The 23,479-nt window shown below is 39.2% G+C and overlaps 1 protein-coding gene across 3 annotated transcripts; it reads left to right on the plus strand.

Moving 5' to 3' along the window:
- The first annotated feature begins 2,705 nt into the window (after positions 1–2,705).
- MSMO1 (methylsterol monooxygenase 1) lies at positions 2,706–18,207 on the plus strand. 3 transcript variants are annotated; one of them, XM_011967778.1, is made up of 6 exons: positions 2,706–2,847; positions 8,615–8,900; positions 13,052–13,200; positions 13,892–14,018; positions 15,293–15,447; positions 16,819–18,207. In XM_011967778.1, exons 2-6 carry the CDS (start codon positions 8,646–8,648, stop codon positions 17,012–17,014), a joined length of 882 nt encoding a protein of 293 aa, XP_011823168.1. In that variant the 5' UTR covers positions 2,706–2,847; positions 8,615–8,645; the 3' UTR covers positions 17,015–18,207. The 3 variants fall into 3 exon arrangements, with proteins under 3 accessions (XP_011823168.1, XP_011823171.1, XP_011823170.1); XM_011967780.1 differs by having other exon boundaries at positions 2,752–3,025; XM_011967781.1 differs by lacking the exon at positions 8,615–8,900 and having other exon boundaries at positions 2,749–2,847.
- The last annotated feature ends 5,272 nt before the right edge of the window (positions 18,208–23,479 follow it).

Genomic DNA, 23,479 nt, shown 5'->3' on the forward strand with positions numbered 1-23,479 from the left:
AGCTGTGACTTTCAACACATTACTTAACCTCTAGCCCTTATTTTGTTTTTAAAATGGCAGTAGTGTCTGTGTCACAAGGTTATTGTTGCATTTGAAAGAAATGATGCATGTTCGTATGCCTGAAATCCAGAGGGCCCTCAATAAATTACAGCTATTGTTCCCTGAGCTCCTGTTAATCTTCATTGTAGGTAAATAAGTAAGTTGAGCTGCTGCATGAGCATTTTTTTCCAGCTCTAAGCCTTTAAGGTTTAAAATAATCTGACCTCTCCATACACCTACACCTGCTCTGATTTAGAAAATGTAATACTATGGTAGAATTCCAAATCAGAAATAATTACTGACATTTACTGATCATATCTTATATGCCAGAGACTGTGCAAAGGACTTTACATACATTATGTAATCATCATAAAGAACTCTGAGGTGTAGGTATTATTATTTTACAGAAGTACCAGATAAGACAGAGAAGTAACTTACCCACTGCTGATAAAATGCCAAGCCTAGGAAGTCTGGCTCGACAGTGGGTGCTATTGATGCTTACCTGATAGGGGATAGCAGATTTGGGCAGAGAGAAAAGTTGGGTGAAAGTTCAGTCATCACACAACCAATAGGATGGGGACCTCTGGAGCTGGGATGCCCAAGCAAAGTAGTCCTACATTGGTTTAAGGGCTTTTATACCCCCGTTTCAACCAGTTACTTGACTAGCTGTTCCCCAGAAAGGGGGTATACCCATGGGGAGAGGTGCTTCTCTTTGGCAGTACTCAGCAGCTGGAGGAATGCCTGCTTAGGTCTTGAAGAGGGGGATCTGGGTGGTGTGCCACAGTATCCACTACAGGACCAACAGATTCATATGCCCACTGCACAGTATACACTGAGACAGCAAGATTTGCAGCAGAGAAAGAGTTCAGTGATGGCAGGGCACTGAGAGGAGATGGGAGGAGACCCTCAAATTCATCTCCTCGAGGAGTTCTGTATTGGGGTTTTTAAGGGGATCCTGGAGGGCAAGAGGCTGGAAAATTAGGGTCGTTGATTGGCTCAGGTAAGGGGGATGAAATCATCAGGATGTGGGAACTGCATTCTTTGGTGAGTCAGCTCCTGGTGGTCCTTCAGACCAGCTGAGTCAGTAGTTTCATCAGCATGAAGGACCTGAAAGATTATCTCAAAGCACAAACTCAACGTTTCATAATGTTCAAGTTGTCTGTAGAGCAGTTAGGGGAAACTATAACCTTGTAACAGGGTCTACATGATTCTGAAGCAATAGGCAAGCAATTATGAGGAAGGGATCAGACAGCAAGTTGACCTAATGATTAATCCTCAGTGTGCCGCAAGCTTGGTTTATTTTCGTTCCCCCCACCCCTTTTTCCCAGATTAATTTGATGAACTATGTAGGGACGGTTTCAGACACCACTCTAAAGGCATCCTAAAGACAGGGCTGACACAATCAAGGGACAGATCCCATTTCATTTGACGTGACCTCTGTCATGATACTTTAGAAAGAATGTGTGTGCCAAACATAAGGGGTAGACGAATGAGTACAGGTCACACTGAATCTAAAAAACACACTTTTCAGGAGGGAACTTCCTCAAGGAGATAGCACCTGAATTGATGGGGCGGCGTGGAGATGGCTGATTATTCCAGGCAGAAGGGCCAGTTTAAGCAAAAGCATGGAGGAGTGAAACAATAGTATTCTGTTTTCAGAAGCTGTGTAGATCTGACACAATATATACATAATCAAAACATCATATGTGCGCCGTAAACACAATTTTTGTAAATTATACCTTAATAAAGATGGAGGAAAAAGGGCCTTCACTAGCCCAAATGATGCCCCTGTGCGGTTTTTTCTTTAAAGGCCCCTTTTCCTTTAAGTGAAAGTTTTAGTATATTATGCATCTGTACACAGTTTTATTATTATACCCCAGTACACAATATTTTAATGTTGAGAGATGGCGTAAACTGAGCTTAGAGCTGCAAAGACCTGCGTCGGGCCCCCGCCCCTGGGCCCTCATCGTCCAGCACAGCAACTGCAACATCACCTGGGCATTTTCAGCTCACGTAGTGAGGTCAAGGTCCTGGGAGCCGAAATCTCCCTTGATGTTCAATCTTTTTAAATCTTTCCCAGCCTCTATTTCTCATCTGCAAAATGACGATAATCGCATGTGAAATTCTCCGTTTTCAAAATACAGGGATTTATTAAAGGATACGTAGGCTGGGGAAACAAGGGAGACGAAAGATCTAAATCTAAAAGGTAGACCAGAAAAAGGCAAGGGTGTCTAGAAACACAGAACAGTCAACATAGATTTTAAGACTCATTTATACTCTTTTCCTCCCGGGTTTGGGAGTTGCGGCTGCTACACAGGTCACAGTTGAAATAAAAGTCCTGGGACGGCGGCTGGCGCGACACTCTCGCCCCAGCACAGCGCAGGCTCTGACTGCCAATCTGCGGGGACCGCAGTTGCCAAGGCGACTCCGCGCTGCAGGGCAGGGCGGCCATCCGTCTGTGCCCGCCCCCTCACGCCGTGACGCGCTCTCACGCTTCCGCGCCTCCTGGCGCCCCGCGACGCCTGCCATTGGCTGGCCCTGCGGGTCTCACTATCCTCACTCCATCCGCGGAGCCAATGGCTGGGACCGCCAGGGGCTCCTTCGCGCGAGTCACACGATGTCGGTAACTGCACAGACCAATCACCGCGCCGAGAAGACGGGGCGGGAGCCCTCGCAGGCCAATAACGACAAGACTGACCGCCTGGCCCACCGGGCTCCACCCCCGAGCCGGGCGAGGCAAGTTCCGAGGTCGGAACACCTGGCTGATCCTGGGTGACGGTGGCCGGCAGTCATCTCGCGGCCGTTCAGGTGAGGGGGTCGGGGGAGTGGCTCGTGAGCGAGGAAGGGGCAGCAGGTGGGCTCCCACCCGGTGCTCCGTGAGATCGAGGGGAGCGGGTTCGGGGTGCGGATGCGCGCGCTGGGCCGGACGCTGGCAGTGGTACCCGAGAAGGGGCGGAGGGAGACTGGAGTGAAGGTGGGCCTAAAGGTACGTGCTAGAAAGGAGGAAAACGGAGTGAAATTCTTCAGTGATGGAACTAGGCTAGGACATGTTTCTTGCCCTTTAAAGAGTGTTGTCTTCGGGAGATGGGACGTAGAAGACAGTTGCAGCACAGGGTGGTAGCTTGGCGAAAGTTATACAAAAGCAGGAAACACTGGAAGGAGGTAAGATGTAATGTGCTTTGGGAGTAGGGGGGTTGGGAAGGGCGTCCGAGAGGAGGTTGCTGAAGGGTGACTAGGAGTTGGATGGGAGGACATCACCTGTAAGGGAACGATATTTCCGTGGGCAGAGAGGAATGAAGCAGTAGCAACCATGGGTGATCAGATACTGTAAAAATGTGAAGTGTAGGATGGCGAGAATGTAACAAATGAAGAGTGAAGAAGTCTGGAAGGACCTCGTGTGTATCAATCACAGAGGAGCTTGATCTTTATGCTTAGGGCAAGCACTCCCTTGAACTTTGAGTGTTTTAAGGAGCTTATTTCTTATGTTTAGATTTATATAGATCCTGGCATTGCATCTTAGAGATAAGGTTTAAGAAGGGCAAGCTTGGAGGCAGGGCAAGTCCAGAAAATGAAGGAGCTGGTGAAATCCGTTTTAAAGTGCCAAAGGACAGAGACTGGCTGACAGCTAAACTTCAAGGTTTCTGAGAATCCACAAATAACTAAATTTATCTAGTCAGCCTGCTCCAGAGTACGCTTCCAGTCATTTAGGTTGCCCAAGAATGAGTAAAGCAAAAGGAAATTCAATTTTCCAAGACCTCGTTTCCCCCCTCCTCTTTAATTCCTTATTCAGTTAGCAACAATATATCCATTCCCTTGCTCCTTTGTGAAAAGTAAGTTCCTGAATGTTAAGTAAACCAAGTGTTTCTAAATTGGGTAAGAGTTTGAAGACTTAATCAAGGCAGCAGAGATGGGAGAGACTTAAAACGTTATGTCTGAGAATTAAGCATTAAAGGTGGTCTAGCATTTGGGCAGGGTTTGTGAGGAGCACGTACTGAACCTTTGGACCTGCTGAGTGAGTTCGTGTGCCTCTGAACTCTCTGATTGGATATGACCAGTAAACTTGGATAATCAGATCCTGGAGTTTAGGGGAGAGGGCAAGAGGTAGAAAGGATGGATATCAGCGTATTTTTAAAACAGAAAATAGTTAAGATCACCCAAGACCATCTAGAATCGTTAGAAGGGAGTAAGAAAGGCGTTATTGGGAAACTTTCCAGCTTGAATTCTCATATTCTTTCTACTCTCCTGGTTGAATTTTTGGAGTGCTGTTCTCTCTGTGCAAAACCCCTCCCTTGACCCTCTCTCCCTCGCTCTATTTTTTAACTTGTCACTTTCCTCTCCTGTTCTAGGTCTCAGTTTAGATAGCACCTTTCTCTAGAAGTTCATAGCACTGTGTATTCCCCCCTTTATTGTTCTTATCACCTAATTTTTGATGGTTTGGACACTAGTTGTTATTCCTCACTAAATTTTGTGTTTTGTGAACTCAGGGGTAAGGGCAGCAGCTGGCACAATGAATGCACAATACTTGTCAGAGTGAATGCATTTGAGTTCCAAGAACCAAGGAAAGGCAGTATTTCAAGAAGAGAAATATCAAATCTTCCAGATTAGTCAAATAAAATAAACTCCAAAAACCAAAAAGTTTATTGAGTTTGGCAACTGGAGATCCATAGTGATTTTTTTGTTTGTTTGTTTTTTTGAGACGGAGTCTCGCTCTGTTGCCCAGGCTGGAGTGCAGTGTTAGGATCTCAGCTCCCTGCAACTTCAGCCCCCCAGGTTCAAGCAATTCTCCTGCCTCAGCCGTCCAGGTAACTGGGAATACAGGCGTGCTCCACGACACCTGGCTAATGTTTTTGTATTTTTTTGGTAGAGATGAGGTTTCACCATATTGGCCAGACTGGTCTCGAACTCCTGACCTTGTGATCCGCCCACCTCGGCTTCCCAAAGTGCTGGAATTACCAGCGTGAGCCACTGCACCCGGCCTCCTTAGTGATTTTAGTAAGAGTAAGTTCAGTGCAGTGATGACAATAGAATGCAGAGTGCAGTTGCTAGAATATAAACAGGAGATAAGAAGATAAAGACAAGTCATGTGAAATACCTTTTCAGAGGGCTTAGGTAAACTATAGGAATTATTCTCCTTGTACTCTAATACTTATTATGGGTTGTATTTATAACTATAGTATAATATAATGGATGACTGCGTGGGCTTCCCCACTTAGCATTTGTTAAGTTAATCATTAACTTAACATTAAACATTTGTTAATGCCCGAAGCATTAGACTTCAGGCAAGTTGCTTAATCTTTCTAAACCTTAGTTATTTTATCTATAAAATGGGGATAAAATAATACCTACCTCACGAAGGTGTGGTAAGGATTGAAATTAAAATGTAAGAGCATGTAGCATGCTTTGAACACAGTTCTTGGCACAGAAAGTGCCCAATAATTGTTAGTTTCTTGTAGCTATTACATGCCAGGTCCTGTACTGAGTGCTTTATATGCATTATCTCTTGGACTCACTGGAAGACCTACTATTTTAATTTCTGTTGATGAGAAAACTGCATCACAGAGAGGTTACCAAATTTGCCCAAGGTCACAGGACAGGACTAGTAAGTGGTCTTGGTTCATCATTGTCAAATTTACTAATCACCTTGTGAAAAATTAAGATTGGGTGGTTGTCTTATTTTACAACTTAGAAGATGATTGAAGACATTTTGTTGTAGGTGGGGAGCCAGATTGCAAGTAGCTCAGTGAGTTGTGTGGGTGAGTTAAGCAATCTTTTTTTTTTTTTGAGACAAGAGTTTTGCTGTTCATGCCCAGGCTAGAGTGCAATCTCAGCTTACTGAAACCTCCACCTCCTCAGTTCAAGTGATTCACCTGAACTCCTGACCTCAGGTGATCTGCCGGCATCAGCCTCCCCAAGGTGCTGGGATTACAGGCGTGAGCCACCATGCCCAGCTGAGTTAAGCAATCTTTATATAGAGCTCTCCTTTGAGAAAGAAGTTGGTTGGTTCAAAGGAAGATAAATGAGACAGTGGCTTGGAAGAGGTAATGGAGGCTAGGAAGGTGTTTATCAACAAAGGAGGCTGGGCACAGTGGCTCACACCTAATCCCCACACTTTGGGAGGCTGAGATGGGAGGATCACTTGAGCCTAGGAGTTTAAGACCAGTCTGGGCAACATAGGGTGACCTATGTCTCCACAAAAAATAAAAATAAAAAAAATTAGCCAGGCGTGGTAGTGTGTGCCTGTGGTCCCCGCTACGAGGGGCTGAGGTGGGAGGATTGCTTGAGCCTGGGAGGTCGAGGCTGCAGTAAGCCATAATTGAGCCACTGCATTCCAGCTTGGGTGACAGAGTGAGACCCTGTCTGGAAAAAAAAAAGAAAAGAAAAGAAAAGACGGGAATGTGTTTTTAGACGTGAGGGAATGGATTCCCTGAAGGGAGAAGGATGAAAGATAAGAAAGGATAAGTGATGGACAAGTTCTTGAGGTAAGGTAAGAACACAGGAAGACTGGTCAGTCTCAGAGGAAAGAATGAATGAGCAAAGAAATTTTGAGGCTTGTAATGACACAGGATGGAACACTATAGTCACTGTGGTGTAAGTCATTTGAGATGAGTAGGACAGAAGAAGGAGGGCATGAAGTGAATTCAGATGCCTGAAGGATTTGGCTAGGTTCTCAATATTCCTTCTGTAGAATGGGATAAAAGGTCAATTTGAGAAGTGTTGGGAAGGGGACTTTTTAAGCACTATTTAGAACGCTTCTGAGGTTTTAAAATACTCATTTTTAAATGGTCCCAAAAAATTCATAAATTAGAAGCAGCAGTGGTGAACATTTTTAGGAAAGTGACTTTTGAAAAGTTTGTATTTTGGTTTGTGACCTATTGACCTTATTTATTATGTAAGTAGAACATGCTCGTTTAAAAGTTTAAATTGTGCAAAAGACATAAGAAATTTTCTTTTCTCTCTTCCATAACACTGTCTCCTACCCCTCCACACTGTCTTCCACAACACTCTCCCTACCCCGCCACACTGTCTTCCATAACACTCTCCCCTGCCCCGCCACACTGTCTTCCATAACACTCTCCCCTACCCCGCCACACTCCATCTTCCATAACACTCTCCCCTACCCCTCCACACACTGTCTTCCGTAACACTCTCCCCTACCCCGCCACACTGTCTTCCATAACACTCTCCCCTACCCCGCCACACTGTCTTCCGTAACACTCTCCCCTGCCCCGCCACACTCTGTCTTCCATAACACTCTCCCCTACCCCGCCACACTCTAACTTCCATAACACTCTCCCCTACCCCTCCACGCTCTGTTCTCCATAACACTATCTCCTACCCGATCACACACCTGTTTTCCTAGAAATCACCATTCTAAATTGTTCCCTTTGTAACCATATGTACATTTGCTGTTTCTGTGTGTCTCTATATGTACATATGCATAGAAGTGCATAAATAAAATATATATCCTTTTCAAAAAATCTTATGTGGGACTCTGGCTATGCATATTATTCTGTAACTTGTTATTTGGATTAACTCTGTGTCTTAGACATCTTTCTACGTAGAGCGTATAGATCTTGTTCTTTTAAATGGCGGTATAATTGTCTATGGAAGGACTTAATTTATTTAACCCATACCTTGTTGATGGCTTGTGTTTTGCTTTTATTTTTTCCTGTTTTTGCTGTTACAAGAAATGCTTCCTTCTATCTTAGTGTATCTGCCTTTGTACCCTTGAATGAGAAAGTTGCTGCTTCAAAGGATGTGTTCATTTTGAATTATGATAGGTGTTGCTTATTTTTCCTCCAGTAATAACACTGATGTATCCCCCCTGCCCACAATGTATGGTCATGCCTGTTTTCTCACCCCCTTACCAGTACTGGACATTGGGCACTAATAATCTTTTAAAGACGTGCTACTCAGGCTAAAAGTTTCTCTTTGTTTTAGGGCGCATTTCCTCATTTGAATGAAGTGAGGATTCTTCCTTGTTTAGTGACCATTTGTCTTTATTTTTCTGTGAACTGCTTTTGTCATTTTTCTATTGTCTTTTTTGTCTTTTTTCTAAATCTCACTTTGTAGCCGTTTGTTGTAAAATGTTGGAAATATTTTTCCCAGTTTGTCATTTTATCTTTGACTTTGTTTATGACTGTCTTTCTATTACCCAGTAGGAAGTACTTAATTTTTATGTACTCGTATTTGGTAGGCTTTTTCTTTATAGGTTCTTTTGGCTGTAAGTGATACATTTAAACCCAGCTATTGCTTATTTAAATTAGAAGCTTTTCCATGAGAACCACACTGACAATTTCTTTAAATATAGCTTGAAAAAAATTTTCCCCTATTCTTTTAGCTATTGTTCTTGAAAATAATGTGTTTTTAAAGGAATATCTACAAATGGAAATGGTGATGATATCCAGCAAATTTTTTAAAATGGTGTAAAACCATTTGTACTCCTTTAGTAATTTTTTGGTAAAAAATTTGTACTCCTTTAGTAATTATTTTAAAAATGATCAGAGGATGCATTTTTTAACTGTTTTATTTTTTGAATTATTGTTTAACTTATTATATGTATTCATTTCTACAGAATTATAAGGCTGTCTGCAGAGATTTGAAAAATGGCAACAAATGAAAGTGTCAGCATCTTTAGTTCAGCATCCTTGGCTGTGGAATATGTAGATTCACTTTTACCTGAGAATCCTCTGCAAGAACCATTTAAAAATGCTTGGAACTATATGTTGAATAATTATACAAAGTTCCAGATTGCAACATGGGGATCCCTTATAGTTCATGAAGCCCTTTATTTCTCGTTCTGTTTACCTGGATTTTTATTTCAATTTATACCTTATATGAAAAAATACAAAATTCAAAAGGTGAGTATAAGGGACTAGAAATAGAATATTATTAATGTTGCTGAATATTTTAAAAGTAAATAGGGCTTTGGTTTGAGAGGCTAAATCAGTGATATACAATAGAAATATAATGAAGCCATGTGTGTAATTTTAAATTTTCTAGTAGAATACATAGAAAACGTAAAAATAAATAAATTAATTTCATAATGTGTATTATTTAACTCAGTAAGTGTAAATTATTGCTGGGTACAGGGTCCATGCCTGTAATTCCAGCACTTTGGGAGGCCAAGGCAGGAGGATTGCTTGAGGCCAGGAGTTCAAGACCATCCTGGGAAACCTAGCAAGACCCTGTCTCTACAAAAAAAATACAAAAATACCCAAGCATGGCAATGTAAGTCCTAGCTACTTATGAGGCTGAAGCAGAGGGATTGCACCACTATACTCTAGCGCAGGCAACAGAGTGAGACCTTGTCTCCAAAAAGAATAAGAAATAAATGTAAACTATTATTTCAACCAGTAATCAAAATCTAAAAAATGCTTAATGAGATATTTAATAAGTCTTTGCAATCCCGTGTGTATTTTACATTAATTTTAGTCTATCTCAATTTAGGCTAGCCATGGTTAAAGTGTTTGGTAGCCACATGTTACTAGCTGAATTGAATAACACAGTCCTAGGTCATTATTGATAATATTTCAAGAATAGTTTATTAAATTGGGCTTTAAGTAGATGTGATGGTTATCTAATTTAAGTTTACAAATTTTAATGTTTAAGCTAGCTGGAAAGGAAAGGTATGGTGATTTGTGCATATTTTTCAGTTCACCCCAACTCTATGTTCCAGCAAATCTCAGGGACTATTAATACAGTATGACCTTGATCAGGGCTATCAAAGTTTTTTTCCCCTAAATATATGGTAGGTAGTTCTGCAGCATTCATATCATCCCAAATAAGGAGGTGAAGCTCCTCGTTTCTGGATATTTGCTTCATTGCACTAAATGTTGAGAGGTCGCTATGTACATGACAAGGTGAAATCTAGTGTGTAGTCTATGAGCTTGACATGAGAATTTGGCGTAGCTTATTAGAAAGATGAATTATTTGTCAGCATTTGGTAAGGTGATGATAGTTTCTAGTGTTTACTGTTTACTTTTCAGAAAAAGTCGCTCCAAACTAAAATTCAAGTGCACACAGTCTTGGTAGAAAGTAGACCGCTGAGAGTATTCATCTATGGAAAGTAATTTCCATTCACTCAGTACAATTGGCCCTCCTTATCCATGGGTTATGTATCCATGGATCCAACCAACTGCAGATCAGAAATATTCAGGGGAAAAAATTATGTCTACACTTTACATGTACAGTCTTTTTTTTTCCTTGTCATTGTTCCAAATAACAACTATTTATAGAGCATTTGCATTTTATTAAGTATTATAAGTGGTGTAGAGATTATTTCAAGTATACGGGAGGATATGCGTAGGTTATAGGTTATGTCAAATACTATGCCATTTTGTATTAAGCACTTGAGCATCTTCAGATTTTGGCATTTGCAGAAAGTCCCAGAACCAATCCCCCAAAGATACCAAGGGACAACTGTATATATTTTGGATGGCAGTCTGTACACATTCTCTGTTATCATTCTGTTAGTTTCACAGCCTCTCCCAGAGGCTCACTTTAAGCAAGTGTTAATATTAATCCTCTCTGGGGATAATACAGGGGTCAGATGACGGCGGACTCCAGGCCAAAGGTGAAAAGAGCAAAGGGTAAAGGTGAAGGAAATGAAAAATAATGTAACCCAAAGGAGAGTATTCTGTGACCCTCAATTAAGGTCACAGAAGTTCCAAAGTGCTTTTTAGAAAAGCACCTGCTTTGAAAGGCAGAATTAAGTTTGGATGTCTAAGTTCTAATGCACCTTTAGGTTGATTGTGGCTGCCATGTGTCACCCAATGATTTATTTATAGAGCTGATGCATTGTATGGCTGGCCAGGCAAAAGCATCCTTTTTCTCCTTCACTGCACTTTGCAAGTGACTCATTGGTTGGAAGTAGTAACCTTTCCAGAGAGAGGAGAGCTTATTCAGGCAAGGGTATATGAGCAGCTTTAAAATATAGTGTGGCAAAGGAAAGAATAAGCTGTAGTCTAGTTGGTCAGAACTGGTTGTTTATGAACAGATTGAAAGGCTGGGTAATACGGTTTCAAGTCTGTACTCAGCAAGTCTTTACGTTTCATAGCCATTAAAGTCCATACTTTGAGCATTTTTGATAAAACGTGATTTTAAATCAGGACTAGTTTTCACAAGTTAAAGGCGTTTTAAAAGAAACCAAAATATCAATACAAATTAATTACAGGTTTATGCATTTTGAAGGCAGATACCCTGATTAACATTGAGGGTATCAATTGTTTAAGAGAAAATATTTGAGAATTATATTTAATATATGCAATAAATGTTTTTATTCTTAAAATTGTCAAAAAGAAGAAGCTGGTGGTGGTGATGAAATAGTACTAAAGACTTTCTGCTTTCAAACAGAACAGACAGCTGGAGAGCTAATGCACATCCTTGCTAGTTAGGGGAAATTTCACAGGAATGAAAAAGTAAAGCAGACTTTGCAGGATCTATTTCTTTCAAAAAAAAATCATACATGTTAGTAATTCTCCAAAAATTTTCCTCAAAGATAAATGTACTAAAAATATTATTTCTAAAGTATGTGGCCCTTGTAAAGGTATTCTTTTATATTAAGTACAGTTATGCATAAAGTAAAATGTGGTAAACTTTCATTTTGCACTAGGTATGAATTTGTATTGCTAACTGTCTTTGTAACTAATTTATGTATACTCTAAATGGTGTAGCATGTGATTTTATTATAGTTGATTAACTTTGTAATTTCTGTAACTACATCGATATCACAGTCTACCTGGGAAATTAAGTCTGTTAGCCATAGTTTCTGTAGGAGACAGTCTATTGCCAAATGAAGCCTGAATCTTTCATTTATTTTGTCCCCAATTACAGAGTGGAGGTTTAGAGGAGTGGGGTTAGATAATGCTCAGATTAGAAATACAAAGGCAGTTGTCAGATCCTCTCATTTTACTGTTGAAGAAACGGAGTTGTAAACATTACAAGAGCTAGTTAACTGGTGAGTAGCAGCCCTGGTATTAAAGCACAAGTCTCTGGATTGATTCTTAGTTCAGTGCTTTTCCTATTTTTGTCAGGAAGATATCCCTTAAAGAATTTCAAGAACAGAACTGGATCTGAAGACCTAGATTTTAGTTAGTCCTACTTCTGCTAATAACTGCATGTGTGACCCTCCCCAAGCTGGTTGACCTCTTTGGGCTTTTACTGATGCTCAGTAGTTCCCGTACTTTGAATATCATGTTGAAATAAAATAGTTTTGTTGGCAGATTTCTGAGTTTTTGAGCAGTGACGTTTAAAACGAAGCAATAGCTGATATTTATTGTCACCATCGTTTTGTAAAACCCGAAGCACTTTTTTTATATCTTAAGTGCAGTCCTATAAATTGAATACATTTAGTTAGTTTTTGTTTTGTTTTGTTTTGTTTTGCTTTGTTTTTTATAATGGCTTGTTAAGCCATTATAATGGGTATCCTGATGAGGTCTTATGAACATCTCATGTTGATCTAACTTTTCTCATTTTGACTGGAATCTGTGAACTCCATAATCAGGACACATCTCTGTACCTCTCAACACAGAGTTTGTAATTCTGTCATTGGATATGAACAAAAGTGCACTTATTTATTGGAATGAATACCACTGAGTGCCTGGAAGCATCGACTTAAACTGTGTACAAGGCTTCCAGTGCTTCGTGTACAACTTCTTCAATTGCGGACACCCACCTGTAATCTTAGCATATTATATTTCTTCTTCTCTGAAACTTCTGGTAAAAGAAGTGAAGTGAAGTGTGGCAGCAAACACTGGAGAATTATTCATTCTGTAGTGTTTCTTTGTTTGAGATCATTATGGCTGGGTGCATCTGTTAACAGTTTCTTCACCTAAAGTAGTGATAGTAGTTGTCAAGAATTTAGAAGGTAAAGATTCCTGAGTCTTAGTTACTATAAAGTTAACATTTAACTGACATAGAATTAAGGTCCAACATAAACAGAGAAAAAATTAGGTCAAGTTAAACTCTGATAGCAAAGACTAATATTAGATATTGTGATTTTTCTCCATAGGATAAGCCAGAGACATGGGAAAACCAATGGAAATGTTTCAAAGTTCTTCTCTTTAATCACTTCTGTATCCAGCTGCCTTTGATTTGTGGAACCTATTATTTTACAGAGTATTTCAATATTCCTTATGATTGGGAAAGAATGCCAAGATGGTATGTAGATAAAAATTTGGCTTTTACACGCAATGGTGGCTTATTCAATTAAGTTATAGTTAATATTTACCCTTTTTCTTAATTTTAATTAATGTTTGTTCTAAACTTTGGAAGTAAATAAATAGTAGAAAACTAAACCATAGTAAAATCTTAAAATGTTTCCATTTTTACATCTTTTAAATATTTTATTGGAAGGTGAGCGTCTAGTATCAGAAGTTTCCATAACGTCTTTTGTATGTTTATATACATATATAAGTGCTTATGTTGACAAAAAATATGTCACATTTTAAGTTTAAAATAAATGAAATATATGAGAATCATTTACGAGGTTTATAGAAATTGTGTTCATATAAACAAAAATATGTATGTGTATATATACACATATACACACACATATATATACTCATGCATCACTTAACAGGGATACTTCTTGTGAAACGTGTCATTAGGCAAGTTGTGCAAACATTGTAATGAAATGAAATTGGTCTAGTGGGCAGTCTCTTTAACCTTACATCAGATTATGTAGCTGTATCTGGTGGTTTTGAGAATTTATTTATGAATATATCCAATTAGGTCAACCTGGTAACCTGGGGTGTTTAGTTTTATGTAATGTCTCAAGCATCCCCACTAAAAGTCTGGACAGTTTAAGTAAACATTATTTCTTACACATTACAACATTTTTATCTTAAAGGTATTTTCTTTTGGCAAGATGCTTTGGCTGTGCAGTCATTGAAGATACTTGGCACTATTTTCTGCATAGACTCTTACACCACAAAAGAATATACAAATATATTCATAAAGTTCATCATGAGTTTCAGGTATGTGAGAGTTATATTTAATTCTTTCTGTTCAAGGCAAAATGTCTGTTTTCATTGCCCGAGCATTTTTCTAAAATTGTTGGTGACGTTTTTATTTTCTTTTCCTTTGGCATGATTATTAAGAACAACACACACACGCACATACAAACAAGTCAATTCTACACATTGCCTTCATTATTTAAATTTCATGGTAAAGTGAGATCTGAAAGAAAAGTATTACATGAAAGTTTGGACTTCCATCCTTGTGGACAGTGCTACACTGGCACAGCTAGATCCTCACATTGCTAACTCCCACAAAAACAGTGACTTTTATTAGAACTGCCTTTTTTTTTTTTTTTTTTTTTGGGAGATGGAGTTTTGTTCTTGTTGTCCAGTCTGGATTGCAATGGCATGAGCTCGGCTCACTGCAGCCTTCACCTCCTGGGTTCAAGCGATTCTCCTGCCTCAGCTTCTCAAGTAGCTGGGATTACAGGCATGCGTCACCACGCGTGGCTAATTTTGTATTTTTAGTAGAGACGGGATTTCACTATGTTGGTCAGGCTGGTCTCGAACTCCTGACCTTGGGTGATCCACCCACCTTGGACTCCCAAAGTGCTGGGATTACAGGTGTGAGCTACCATGCCCGGCCTATTAGAATTGCTTTGATGTAGCTTTATCAAACTGGCTATGTATGTTTTGCATTGATCGTGGTTACATGGTATGCAAGTGTATGGCTAGATAAATCATCATTACATATAGAATCAATATAACTTTGTAAAACTTTATGCATAAATAGAATATATGTATTAGTGAAGATCTCCAGTGAAGCAGAATCATTGGGGCATATATACACAGAGAGAGAGAGAGATTTATTTTAAGGAATTGGCTCATGCAAGTGTGGGGCTATCAAGTCTGAAATCTGTAAAGCAGGCTACAGACTGGAAATCCGGGTAAGAATTGTTGCAGCATTGGGTCCAAATTCCGTGGCGCAGCAAGTTGGAAACTCAGGCAGGGTTTCGGTGTTGCAGTCTTGAGAATCCTTCTTCAGGAAACCTCAGCCTTTATCCTGAAGGCCTTCAAATGATTGGATGAAGCCCACCCTCATTATGAAGGGTAATCACCTTTACTCAGAGTCTACTGATTTAAATGTTAACAACATCTAAAAAATACCTTCACAACAACATCTAGACTGATATTAATCAAACAGTTGGGTATCATAGCCTAGCCAAGTTGACACATAAAATTAACCATCACAATAGCTAAGAAATGAAGAATTTCTTATCTGTTTGTTTTAGGCTCCATTTGGAATGGAAGCTGAATATGCACATCCTTTGGAGACTCTAATTCTTGGAACTGGATTTTTCATTGGCATCGTGCTTTTGTGTGATCATGTAATTCTTCTTTGGGCATGGGTGACCATTCGTTTATTAGAAACTATTGATGTCCATAGGTGAGTATCGATTTCTGTTCAGGTATAAAATATAATGAAATGTATTTATTTTCATGGCTGTCAGATTATCATATTTCTAAGTACACTAATAGAAGTTAATCTTCTTAATGTTATATTAAGAAAACATAATTGTTGAATATAAGTTTAAATAATAGATGTTTTTACATTCTAGCCTATGCTGTTATAATTTTTGTAGTGATAATGTGTTATTAGGGCAAATATATATTTAGGACAAGCAATTTCTTTATCCTTCTGTAATAAACCTAAACCTAACTCATATTTGAAAAAATATCAAAGCATTCAGCCTTCATTGAATAAGACTTTCTAATCTCTACTGTTCAGCACTGATAAAAGCACTTGCAAGATGAAACTACTGCTTGTAGTATGTACATATTTCAAATGCTTCCTTTCTGTTGATTGGAAGACATTTTGTGGTAAATTATTTATATTGAATGCCTTCTTAAATGCTTATTCTAATTGTTCATTATTTTTTAATTATGTGTTCATTGCATTTTGACTTGGGACGTACTTTTGTGCTCATGAATGCAGAATATCAAATTCTAAGGATTATTTTTAAAGTGCTAAAGTAGCAAAATTAATGCTTCTAGTCCTAGGCAGAGAATATTCTTCTGTAGAAAAATTGTAATTGACATTTCTTTCATTTTTTTCTATCCATTGTTTCTTTCTGCCTTCCTTCCTCTAAGCCCCTCAAAGGAAGAGAGGGTTAGAGAGATTCACATAAGTCTAACTGGATGTCATTGTAGATATGCACTTAGAAATAAAGGAGCATACTTTAAATGGGACTCTTTTTTGAAGCCATTTGTCTTCTCCCAACTATAGAAAAGTACACTGGTATTTTGGTTAATTGTGGTACATTTGATTCCAACTTGTCAATTGCCTAAAAAACTAAATGAAGTTGCTATACAGGGATTCGTGGGCCTGCCCTTTTTAATACTTGATACTAATTTTATGTGACTTTCCCTAAAAAACATATTTAGTGTTTTGGGCTTCATTTACAAGTGTTATAGATTATGGTGAGAAAGCTTCCTCTAAAACATAAAAGAAAATTAATTCTTAAAAATCTGTGTCTAAAGATTCATTACTATAATCCCTGTCTTCCATCATTCACATATTTTATCATAAAATAAATGATTTTCATAGATTTTTTTTAAGGATTTTTTTTCTTAGAGTGGTTTCTAGAATATACACCATTTTCTGTGTTTGCTGTTTGTGAACATCTTAGAAATAAAGTGGTCTAGGCAAAGTGTAATGTTATCTAAATTGGTTAATGTGAACACATGATTATTAATAGAAACAACAATTATTTGAGATGTATTTATTCCTTAATAATCTTTATCATTTTTGTTTCAGTGGTTATGATATTCCTCTCAACCCTTTAAATCTGATCCCTTTCTATGCTGGTTCTCGGCATCATGATTTCCACCACATGAACTTCATTGGAAACTATGCTTCAACATTTACATGGTGGGATCGAATTTTTGGAACAGACTCTCAATATCATGCCTATTATGAAAAGAGGAAGAAGTTTGAGAAAAAGACTGAATAAATATCTCGTGTAAACCTTCCTGAAAGATAAACGTTTTCCTGAATTCAGAAGCTAGTAGCTAACATTCTGGAGAGCAGAAATAAGCATGTCTTCTGGCTACTAAGTGATAAAAAGAACATTAACAACCTTTAATTACCTTCCTAGTGGGAACTTTTTCTACTTTACCTACAAGTTCTATATATGTAGAAATGAGTGAATATATATTTAAGTACAGTTTTCATGAGAAAGTTTTAAAGGCCATGTTCCTAAGCTTCCAAGAAGGTTTTGGGTACTAGAAGTATTAATCTATGGCTTTTCTCCCAGTAAAACCATAGGCCTGAAGTTGACATTGGTCTTTAAATCTTTTAGATACATCCTGGTCATTTCAGAAAATTCTTCATAGTGGTGTTGGCCTTATATTTAACTTTTTTGGGTTTTTTTGAGATGAAGCCACACTCTGTCGCCTAGGCTGGAGTGTAGCAGCACAATCTCGGCTCACTGCAACCTCTGCCTCCCAGTTCAAGCCATTCTCCTGCCTCAGCCTCCCAAGTAGCTGGGATTACAGGCACCCACCACCATGCCTAGCTAATTTTTGTATTTTTGTAGAGATGGGGTTTCACGATGTTGGCCAGGCTGGTCTTGAACTTCTGACCTCAAGTGATCTGCCCACCTTGGCCTCCCAAAGTGCTGAGATTATAGGTATAAGCCACTGTGCCCAGCCTTTTTAACTTTAAACATGTTTTAGAATTTGCCAAAAGATCAAAATGTCATGGATTGAACCTCATCAATTGATGGCAGTGAGTGACTGAAGCTTCCAAATCAAGAAAAGCCAGCACCAAGAACTTCCATTCTAATCTAGACTGACCAGTTTGAGCTGATTCTCCTTGAAGAGTCCTTCTTGATTGCAGTGCAGTACTGGCATTTCTGAGTGGATGTAAGTGGAGTATTTTAATCTAAAGGCTTTTCAAGTTACTTGAATTTTTTAAAAAATTGAGGAGCTTTATTTCTATTTACCCTTTCATTTTTGTATATCAAATTTCCATTGTCATTAAAAACTGTATCTTGAAAGTTTGTGAACTGACTTGCTGTATTTGCACTTTGAGCTCTTGAAATAAATGTGATTTTTGTCTGATTATCTGGTTTCCAGTTTTAAACATTGTCACCTTTTATTCTTAAAATTGAAAGTACAGAAATTAAGTTATTAAGTTTTACAACAAAAGGATTGGTTTCTATTTTTTTTTTTAAGTGCTTCCTTTGCCGAAATGTTTCCTTGCTGTTTGAACATGAATTTTTCAGGTTTAATTATTGTGGGAAATCGTCTTGACCTAGTAAAGCAATACTTATTGAAGCAGCTCTTTGCCCTGCTTAGATAATGTGTGTTTTCTCTACAGTTGAAGAATAGAGCTAAACTTTTCAGGACTGATAGAATCTCAAGTATCTAAGTTGTAACTCATCAAGGGTTGGTAATTCTTAGATATGGTGGTAATTATTTTTATTTTTTTAACTGTGGAGTCATTATCTGGTGACTTCCTTTTTTTTTCTTTTTTTGAAAGCTTACGCAGTAAAGATGTCCAAGTAAGGGATTCAGATACTTAAAACTGATAAAATGTTTTGTTTGTAGGTCACGCTTTTGTATGTGGTTCGTATGTCCACCGTGTGTGTGTGTGTATGTGTGTAAATTTGTTACAACCCTCAAGCAACAAATTTGGGGCTGGCTGCAATTAAAATTGTGCTGTTTGCTACAAATAGAGCTACTATACAATCCAGAAATCCCATTACCGGGCAATTATCTAAAGGAAATGAAATCGGTATATGGACGAGACATCTGCACTCTCAAGTTTATTGTAGCATTTCACAATAGCCAAGAGAGGGAATCAATGTAGGTGTGGATTAAGAAAATGTGGCATATATACACAATGGAATACTTCTCAGCCACAAAAAAGAACCTTGTCATTTGTGGCAACATGGAAGGAACTGGAAGACACTGTGTTAGGTGAAATAAGCCAGGAAGAAAGTTAAATACTGCGTGTTCTCACTCGTGGAAGCTAAAAAGAGTTGATCTCAGTAGTAAAATACCAGAAGACACTTGAGGCTGGGAAGGGGAGGGAGCACAGAGGGATAGAAACATTTGTTAAAGAATATAAAATTACAGTTGGAAGGGAGAAATACTGATGTTCTATAACACCATAGGATGACTATAGCTAGAAGGAGAATATTGACTTCCCAACACAAATGATAAATGTCTGAGTTAATGGATATGCTAATCACTATACATTACATGTATTGAAATGTCACTGTGTACTCCACAAATATGTACAACTGTATGTCAATTTAAAGAGTGTGCTTTTATTTTGGGAGGCCAAGGCGGGTGGATTACCTGAGGTCAGGAGTTCGAGACCAGCCTGACCAAAATGGTGAAACCACATCTCTACTACAGATACAAAAAATTAGCCGGATATTGTGGCGAGTGTGGTGGTGGGCGTCTGTAATCCCAGCTACTCGGGAGGCTGAGGCAGGAGAATGGCTTGAACCCGGGAGGTGGACATTGCAGTGAGCTGAGGTCACACCATTGCACACCAACCTGGGCAACAAGAGCGGGGAAACTCCATCTCAAAAAAAAAAAAAAAAAAGTCTGCTGTTTAGTTACAACTATAAGAATTCTTTTATCTTCTACCTTTTACTCCCTAATACTCATGGAATGCCCAGTATCTGAATTAGCAATAAAAGGTGACTCCCTGTTAGCACTTAGGGAGAGAGTGACACCTGCTGCTGGAAACTCTGCTAAACGTTTTAAACTAACTTGGTAAATTCCAACTCATGCTTCGTACTACACGTTTATTGAGCACTTCCTTTGTGTCCTGAATTGTGCTATGTTTAGTATGCTGAGATTTTAATGCACATTCTCATTTGATTTCTGAGGTAGATGCTATTTTCTCTATTTGACAGATGAGAGAATTGTCTGAGAGGTTCAGATCACAGGCCCGGTCTTTTGACTTTTGAAGCTGTGCTTGTGGCTACTATGTTCACTATGCTGGAGAGTTGCATCTTCTATAAAACTCGTAGGGAATACTTTTAAAAGTGATATTTGAAGGGAAAAAAGGTTCTAAACCAGTAGTCATCCAGGAAGTGGTAAGACACATACAAGTATGTTGGTATAGAGTAGACAGACTTTAAGCTAACTTACCAGCCAAACCTTTCTTTTTAAAATTTCCTAAATTAACCTTCTAACTATACTGGCATTTGATAATGAGACAAAAATAAATATGAAGACTAGAATACAGAACAGAGTACATAACTCTGACTCTAGCAGATAATTCACAAGTTTTTTTTTTTTTTTTTTTTTTTTTTTTTAAGACAGGGTCTTGCTCTGTCTCCCACTGGAGTGCAATGGTGCCATCTTGGCTCACTGCAGCCTCCACCTCCTGGGTTCAAGTGATCCTCCCATCTCAGTCTCCTGAGTAGCTAGGACCACAGGTGTGTGCCACCACATGCAGCTAGTTTATTTTTTATAGAGACAAGGCCGCACTATGTTGCCCAGGCTGATCTTGAACTGTCTCAAGTGATCCTCCCACTTCAGCCTCCGTGCCCAGCTGACAAAAGATACTCTGTTTCTTGGATTATCTATTTGGATTTTACTAATTGTTTAAAAGTTTAGTTAATATTATAATTTAAAAATTAGTAGTAGAGTATGCTTAGAATTATATTGGTATAATTAACTAGTATTTTACTCTTTGCTACATATTTGGCTAAAGACAGTTAGACCTTTGGATAAGATTGGTTCTGTGGAGACTCTTACCCCAACTTCAAATTCTCATGCTCTTATGTAAAACCTAGTAGGTTTTTTGTGTTTTGTTTTGTTTTGTTTGAGATGGAGTCTCACTCTGTTGCCCAGGCTGGAGTGCAGTGGCACGATCTCGGCTCCCTGCAACCTTGCAACCTCCACCTCCCGGGTTTAAACAATTCTCCTGCCTCAGCCTCCTGAGTAGCTGGGATTACAGGTGCCCACCACCACTCCCAGCTATTTTTTTTGTATTTTTTAGTACAGACAGGATTTCACCACGTTGGCCAGGTTTGAACTCCTGACCTTGTGGTCCGCCCGCCTCAGCCTCCCAAAGTGCTGGGATTACAGACGTGAACCACCGCGCCCAGCCTAGTAGGGCTTTTTAATTCCACATTTAAGTTCTGTATTTCCATAGAGAGAGAGAGTATCTAAGCTCTTCCTGAAGAGTGAGCACCTTGTTTCTGAAGGTTTAGCTCCTAATCCATTCTTGCAAAAGAATATAATTTTTCAGCCAATGTTAGAAAGAGTAGCATGCCATTAGTCTACTGAATGCTGTCTCTGCAAGTGACTGCCAAATGTTGACATTCTTACATGAAATCATCAGAAGGCCATGGTAAAATGTCTTCAGTACATATGCTTAGAGGTCTGTTGCATTCTAAAAGACTAAAGAAAAAGGACATGAATGGCTAGAATCTAAGATATGAAATGTTACTTTCAAACTATCAAGAAAATAAGTAATTCAACTCAGGGACACAGGCTGCTCTTTGTGCACTCACAAAAAGAAAGAGACCGTGACGGAATGAGAACATGGGATAACTAACCCACAAGCTGCGCATAGGATGCTGAAACCAGCACTGCAGGGATAGTAACAGGAGAGATTACTGTGCACGCCCTGCCAGCGGGTCTTGCTCCCTTGCTTTAGGAAACTCCTTGGCTCCTGGTGATTGGCTCATTCCCTGGAAAGCCTTTCCCCCTCCTCTCTCTGGAGAGCTATTTCCTCATCTATGAAATGAGGATACTAATACTTCATGGGTTTGCGAGGATTCAGTAAGATGCACCATGTGAAGTATGCGATGCATGTAATGAATGTTAGCTATTTTTAAAATTCCCTCCCTTTATTTAAAGATCCAGTTCAAGACTCATCGCACCACTCCATCAGCCCCACTCTTCTTTCTGAGGTCTTATTTCTGCTTCAGATAAGATAAATCTCTCCCACTCTCCCTCACTCAGAGTTCTGTGACACTCATCTCTGTCAGCTCTCAGCATACGCCACCTTGTGTTTTCTGCTCCAGACAGAGATTGGAAGATATTTTTGAAGAAACTGAACCCAACCCACAGAAAAATACAAAGTTTGAAAAGACTGACTTGCTGCCCGATTATTTAGAATGGTTTTACAATCACATTTGCAAATTGTATTGCTACCTCTTTTTTAGCCAAAGGTTTCTCTTTTGCACTGTGTGCTTTCATTCTTCTGCACATTTGCTCAGGCAGTGAGCAAATGTGCCTAACAGTGAGCAAACATTTGCCTAACCCTCAGCCAGTGAAGGTTATTAATATGGTCAAAGGCACACAGGTGGTTCGTGGCAAAGCTGACTGCAGAGTTGAGATCTTCCCACTCTGTGTGTATTTTCTCCCTTGTTATGTATACCTGGCACCTTGCCTCGAACATGGTAGGAGTTCAATAAATATCTGTCAATTAAAACAAAGAGAGGACATTGTAATAGCATCATAATATAGGAGTGGTAAGTAAGCTGCCATTTTAATAATCAGTTCAGAAGGTTTTTAGTAATTAACAGCAAACGATGGGGCAGGAGAGGACAAGGAAAGAAGAGGGTTCTTGAAATACAAGCCAGAGTCAGAACCAGGTGTGGGGGCTGCCGGGTTCAGTTGAAGTCTGGCTGCATTCTAATGCTTTGGCAACTTAAACTTTGACTTCACTGGTGCATGTTCTTGTGGGTTATGCAGCTTGATATGCTCTTTGAGGGACCAAATTATATATTAGAGCGCATTCATGTCCATTTAAGTTCGTGTCCAGCTAATAAAGAAAATTTAGAACTATTTAGTCTGTTGGCAGATTTTAGTCAGACCTCTTGTATTCCGTGAAGGTTCTCTGAGCTTTGTTTTGCTATAAAATAATTCATCTGATAATAAAAAAATATTATGATGGTATAGAGGTAGGAGAATAAGGAATTGGTCACTGCCCAATTCCTTACTGGAATATATCATTAGCATATTAGAATGGGAGGCTGAGCTGCCTAATTCCTGCATTTCTATGTCATAGGAAAATGATCTTCAAGTTGGAAAAGGAAACAGTTAAACTAGTCCTGTTCAAAGGGAACCAAATCCCAAAGAGGAGGAAATTTTTAGCAAAGTGCTTCACACATTTTAATAAACTTTTTATTTTATTTTTATTTTTATTTTTTTTTTGAGACAGAGTCTGGCTCTGTCACCCAGGCTGGAGTGCAGTGGCACAATCTCGGCTTGCTGCAACCTCTGCCTCCTGGGTTCAAGCGATTTTTCTGCCTCAGCCTCCTGAGTAGCTGGGACTATAGGTGCCCGCCATCATGTCCGGCTAATTCTTTGTATTTTTAGTAGAGACAGGGTTTCACCATGTTGGCCAGGATGGTCTTGATCTCCCGACCTCGTGATCCGCCCACCTCGGCCTCTCAAACTCCTGGGATTACAGGTGTGAGCCACTGCACCTG

The sequence above is a fragment of the Mandrillus leucophaeus genome, unplaced genomic scaffold (genome assembly GCF_000951045.1).
Source record: "Mandrillus leucophaeus isolate KB7577 unplaced genomic scaffold, Mleu.le_1.0 Scaffold81, whole genome shotgun sequence".
NCBI lineage: Eukaryota > Metazoa > Chordata > Mammalia > Primates > Cercopithecidae > Mandrillus > Mandrillus leucophaeus.